The sequence below is a fragment of the Benincasa hispida genome, chromosome 3 (assembly GCF_009727055.1).
Source record: "Benincasa hispida cultivar B227 chromosome 3, ASM972705v1, whole genome shotgun sequence".
Classification (NCBI taxonomy): domain Eukaryota; kingdom Viridiplantae; phylum Streptophyta; class Magnoliopsida; order Cucurbitales; family Cucurbitaceae; genus Benincasa; species Benincasa hispida.
This window is the reverse complement of record NC_052351.1, coordinates 41399951-41405918: the sequence shown is the minus strand read 5'-3', so window position 1 is coordinate 41405918 and position 5968 is coordinate 41399951. Positions and strand designations below refer to the sequence as shown.

At 35.0% G+C, this 5968-nt stretch overlaps 2 protein-coding genes across 2 annotated transcripts; one reads left to right on the top strand and one right to left on the bottom strand.

Moving 5' to 3' along the window:
* Nucleotides 1-1474: 1474 nt before the first annotated feature.
* LOC120074662 (probable galacturonosyltransferase-like 1) lies at nucleotides 1475-2791 on the top strand. Its single transcript, XM_039027861.1, has one exon. The coding sequence runs from the start codon at nucleotides 1536-1538 to the stop codon at nucleotides 2592-2594; it is 1059 nt and encodes a 352-aa protein (XP_038883789.1). The 5' UTR covers nucleotides 1475-1535; the 3' UTR covers nucleotides 2595-2791.
* A 206-nt stretch (nucleotides 2792-2997) lies between these two features.
* On the bottom strand, nucleotides 2998-5371 carry LOC120074661 (serine/threonine receptor-like kinase NFP). Its single transcript, XM_039027859.1, has one exon. It carries the CDS (start codon nucleotides 4837-4839, stop codon nucleotides 3037-3039), a length of 1803 nt encoding a protein of 600 aa, XP_038883787.1. The 5' UTR covers nucleotides 4840-5371; the 3' UTR covers nucleotides 2998-3036.
* Nucleotides 5372-5968: the final 597 nt, after the last annotated feature.

Genomic DNA, 5968 nt, shown 5'->3' with positions numbered 1-5968 from the left:
AAATGAGTCAATTTATTTATAAATATAATAAAATGTCATTATCTATTGTAATTGATAGACGACAATGATATTTTGTTATATTTAGAAATATTTCCATCAATTTTACTATTTAGAACAATTATCTTATTATTTAATTAATATTGATCGCTAAAATTATTTATTATTTTTCAAATATGATAATGGGTATAGGGATTTTGAATCATAAACTTCAAGGAAATGAGTATATTTTAATAACATATAAGTTAGGTTGACGTTAGCGATCAGTAAAATCATTTAAATAGCACAAACATAGATAGATGGACAAAATTTTATGGTATTGTTGTATAATCTATTATAAATAAAAATATATAATGTTGGTTATCTTGTTATTTCATGCTTTAGTTTTATTAATTTCCAAATAGAAAAGCTTAATTAATCCATGAATTTCCTTTTAGTAATATTAATACATGAGAGTTAGTAGTTGAAAACCAAGGTTTATTTTTATTTGATTATGTCCTTGTATGAAGACCATATACATTACTACATTAGACTTGAAATTGGATGTCAAAATGTCACCAGCTGTCTTCAATTACTCTATATTTCTCTTTTGATTTAATTGATATTTATTCATTTCAATGCTTTCAATCCCCACTTTACAGAGAAGAGAGAGGAACCCAATGATAGAAAATAAAAATTCATCAAAACAGAACTCCAAATTCATTTTTAATGCGAGAATGTATCTTTTATTGAAAATCTCTAAAGAAAATTTATATGTTAAATTACACTTTTGACCAGAAGTGTTTGGATAAAGCTTCCATTAAATTAAATTTCAATTTCATCTCTACACAATAATGGCATATATGAGATGGTCTGTGATGTTAGAATAAACTCTCGAGATAAACTTTTTGAAACTAAAATTCTAAGCTATTAAGATCAAATTTAAATTAAATACGGATGATAGAGACCAGATTGAAATTGAGCTCAACCTTTAAATGCTTAAATTAAAATTAAGAAAAAATTGAAACTTTCTTTGATGATTAGGACCAAAATTCATAATTTATTAAATCATAAGTTTAACTTTTCAAAATTTTAATATTTATTCTAATAGGTCTTTAAATTTTAAAAAGTGTTTCGATATTATCAGATTAATCATTAATTTTTTTTTAAAATCACAAACATATTGAAAAAGAAAAATTGAAAGCCTAGTATTTAATTGAATTTTATATTTAATTTCTTCGTAGATTTAAAAATTTGAATATATTTGAGATTTATTATACACGAAGTTAAACGCCCATAAACATAATTGGTATTTCTAAAATTTAAGATTAAACATAAAATTAAAAATTCGGGAACTTATTAAATCAGACTAAATATAAATATATATTAGAAAAAAGGTTGGTCGAGAGGCAACGTGGGTGTATGTTGAATTGAACTTGAAAGCGACGCAGAAACCGCGGCAGTGTTTCTCTCTTTCGCATTCATTTATATCTCTTTTTCCCTCTTTCACTTTTCTTTAACACATTTTCAATCATTTCTCTCTGTTTTTCTCCGGCAAAATGCCCCGCCCTCCGCCACCGTCCTACCACCACCTTCCCCCATTCCTCCACCACCTCCTCCTCCTCCTTCTCCTCTCCGCCGCCGCATCTACCACCGCCTTCAAATTCAAAGAAGCTCCCGAATTCTACAACTCACCCACCTGCATCTCCATTCATTCTTCTTCCCCTGATGACCTCCTCTGTTCCGATCAGGTCGTCCATGTGGCCATGACTCTCGACGCCGCCTATCTCCGTGGCTCAATGGCGGCGATTCTCTCCGTTCTTCAACACTCCTCTTGCCCACAGAACATTATCTTCCATTTCCTCTCCTCTGTTTCCACCGACACTCAATCCCTCCGATTCACCATCGCCAATTCCTTCCCTTACCTTAAATTTCAAATTTACACATTCGACGCCGGCGCCGTTGCCGGTTTAATCTCCACTTCCATCCGCTCTGCCCTTGATTCCCCACTCAATTACGCTCGCAATTACTTGGCTTCCTTAATCCCCCACTGTGTCAAACGCGTCGTCTATTTGGACTCCGATTTGATCCTCGTCGACGACATTGCCAAACTTGCCGCTACCCCACTTGGGGAAACCGCTGTCCTCGCCGCGCCGGAGTATTGTAACGCCAATTTGACATCCTATTTCACACCCAGTTTTTGGTCAAACCCCACTCTGTCCCTCACCTTCGCCGGAAGAAATGCCTGTTACTTCAACACTGGCGTTATGGTCATAGATCTCCAACGGTGGCGCTCTGGCGACTACACCGCCAAAATCATTGAGTGGATGGAGCTCCAGAAACGAATGCGGATCTACGAGCTCGGCTCTCTCCCTCCGTTTCTCCTTGTTTTTGCTGGGTTTATAGCTCCTGTGGACCACCGGTGGAACCAGCACGGCCTCGGTGGGGATAATTTCCGAGGACTATGCCGGAATTTGCACCCTGGTCCGGTGAGTCTCTTGCATTGGAGTGGAAAAGGGAAACCGTGGGTTCGGCTTGATTCGAACCGGCCTTGTCCACTTGACGCTCTTTGGGCTCCTTATGATCTTTTACAAACACCCTTTGCTCTTGAATCTTAGTTTCTAAAAACAGGGGAATTACAATTTCAACTAAAATTACATTACTTCTTTGTTCATATGTTTTTTAGATTAGATTAGAGGAGATTTAAGTATCGGTATCCCTCAATCTTGTCTACAAAGAGAGATTTTCCCACATCTTTATTGTACGTTAATACAGACACACCCTATTAACAAAAGCTTCTTCATTATTATCATTACATTTTCCTCTGCTTTTTCGTCCTTTTTTTCCCCCCCTGTCATTGAGAATTGCAGTTACTTGGAGAAGAAGAAAAGATGGTGATGATGATGATGGATCATCTTAATAGGAGTTTAAATGTAAATTTGCATTTATTTTCTGTAATGTAACAGAAAAAAATGAAGTGGGATTTGGTTGTAAAGTTATTCTAATGATATTAAATAATAATAAAAAAAAAATATGAGGATCCAATTTGAGTTATTGCAATCAACGAGCTCGAATGGGGCTATGGCTATGGCCGATTTCATCTGCTTCCAAGAGAGAAACCCATGTTTTTTTTGCCTTTTGCGGGGAAGATTCAGCAAGAACACAGAGATTAAAGACAATTTCCGCCATACTTGGCCTTGACAGAGGTTCATCTTGTGTACAAGCCCTCGCCATTACTGCTAAGCTCAAAGCTCCTTCAATTGGGTAACAATCCTTTAATTTTGGGTCCATCCAATCTCTCAACTTTTCTTCTCTTCCTTCTTCTTTATCTAGAACATCCCTCATCTCCTTACACAACATAACATCATCTTCTTCACCATTTTCTGTACACTTCAGACCTTTTTTCCCTGAAAGCAGCTCCAAAATCACAACCCCAAAAGCAAAAACATCGACTTTCGTGGACAGAGAGTTCACAGCAGGTCTTGCCTTAGCGAGATTTGAAATCTTTGCTCTGAATCTCAAGTCAAGAAGAATGCAACTGGTTTTGATATCTTGGTGGACGATGCTTGGTTGAGTGTGATCATGCATATATTGCAACCCATTAGCCACATCCAATGCTATGTTCAGCCTCTGGATCCATGTGAGATGGCTTGAAGAAGCTTCAGATGGTGAATAAAGCCACTTATCCAATGACCCATTTTCAGCAAATTCATAAACCAAGTAAAAATTCTCCTTATCATCTGATGAAAACCCCACCAATTTCACTAAGTTTATATGATTGACTTTCTGTAAAATCATGAGCTCATCTTTTGAATCTGGTTTAGCTTCTTTTATCACTGAGATTTGTCCATTGATTGTCGCTCTGTATACTGATTTCCCAATCTTAGACCCTTCGTTGAAACTCATTGTTGCATCCATTATCACTTTATAATCGTATAAAATTGGCCTTCCTAAGTAGTTTGAAACCACAGGAGGAGAAAGAAGAAGCTCCGCATTCTGTTTCATCTTCATTTTGATGGAATTTCCCCACATGGGTAGCTTCTTTTTCTTGTAAATAAAGCAAATATAAGCCATCAAGGAAGCTCCCAAGAGAAGACTAAGAGCCAAAGCCGCAGCACCAATCACGACCACAAGGTGTTTGATCTTTTTCCTCTGAGGAGGAGACTGAGAAAGCAGAGGAAGTTTCGAAACAGGAATAAACACAGGCTTACCAGCTACAAAATTGGTCAAGTTTAGACCTTTCATATCTTCCAAAACTACATCTTTCGAGACATTAAAAATCGATCTCACCCCAGAAACCTCATCAGTGGGTTGCCATATATACGTAACAAAATGTTGAATCCCCTGTTTTAAGTTTTTCTTAGAAGGACACTTACAAAACAGAGGAAAAATAGCTTCAACTCCCACTGGTAAATTGTTTGGATATAGAGATGGGTTCATTTTTACCACCATTTCAGAATCGCAGAGATTCTCAAAGAAAGATGTAGAGACAAGATAAAAAGTATCACCCTTGTTGATTTTATAGGTGATATTAGCAAAGAAGAAGCTATTATTTCCATTTCCAGAGCAATTACAAGTTACAGGCACGAACAGAAGCTGCCCATCGAACAATGGAGCTTTCTCAGATTCCAAGTTGCTAGCTTTCGCAATCTTCAAAGCACTGACACCAAACAATTTGGATATGCTCAGAAGATCCAAAAACTGTGGAGATTTTGCAAAATAGGACACATAGGTATCACAAGAAGATGGAGAATCGATAGAACATGAAGAGGAATCTGTAATCTCTGCTCCGCCATGAATGGCTACAAAGCAAAGAATAAGTGTAAATTGTAAGTGAAAGGAAGTTGCCATTGCCATTGCCATTGATTTGCTTGGTTGAAGCTCTGAGAATCTGAAAGGAAAAACTTTGGTGGTGGGTTCTGTGTTGAATCAATCATAGAACTTGTTTTTTTTTTTTTTTTCTTTAGAATTAAGGGTTCAATGATTAATATTATGAGCAGGTCTGATCGTTGCATCACAAAGTTGGAAAAATTCAACCAAAAAGGTTGTGAAAGCAACGATTTGTTTGGTTAGTTTAATGGGGAGAGTTATTTGAGACGGCTGGATGTTTTTGGTAGCTACTTCTGATTTGTTTAGTTCTTTTTATTAAATTAAGAAAATGTTTTTAAATGAAAGATGATGTTAGGGGTAAAGCGATAGGAGAGTTTCAGAGATTAGTTGATTAAGTGTAAGGGTGTGAGATTAAGGTTAAAAGATAAACCTATGATTAAAAATGACTTTCGCTACACTACATATATATCGATGTGTAAGTTTGTGAGACTTCTCTTTGTTCATCTAAGAGTGAAAATTTGTACACAAGATTAAGATTGTGTTATTTAAAGTTAAACTTTCACTATCGCCCTGAAAAAAATCTCTTTAGTATCTAAGTTTTGAGTTCATATGTTTCAAATATTATACTTTTAAGTTTTTAAATTTTGAAATTGATTTCAATTTAATCTCTATGTTTCATTTTTAGTCTTTAAACTTTGAATTTTATTCTAATTTGGTTTCTAAATTTTAAGTTTTATACTTTAACTTTGATTTTTCATTAAATACCCACTATCAATTTTGGTTTTAATATCTATTAATTAATTAATATTTATGAAGTAAAATTGGAAAAAAAAATTCTTTTCATTAATTAATAGACATTAACACCAAACAATGAAAGTAAGTATTTAGTGAAATAATGTTATTAAAAGTGTCAATGTTGAAACTAAATTACCAAATTGAAACAAAATTCAAACGTCAAGTGTAAAATTGTAACATTTTGAAACTTAAATACTAAACTGAAATCAAACTTGAAACTTAATGATTAAAAATGTAACATTTTGAAATCTAGAAATCAAATGGAAACCCTGTAGATACTGTTAGGTCCTTCATTGATCTTCTTAACTTCCCATATGGATGATCTTAATTTTCTCACGAGTCATCCGGGTTCCCTCATGTATCCATG

What these genes read in the sequence shown, in the direction of transcription:
- LOC120074662 (XM_039027861.1), top strand. Translation starts at nt 1,536, where the DNA reads ATGCCCCGCCCTCCGCCACCGTCCTACCACCACCTTCCCCCATTCCTC.
- LOC120074661 (XM_039027859.1), bottom strand. Translation starts at nt 4,839, where the DNA reads ATGGCAATGGCAATGGCAACTTCCTTTCACTTACAATTTACACTTATT.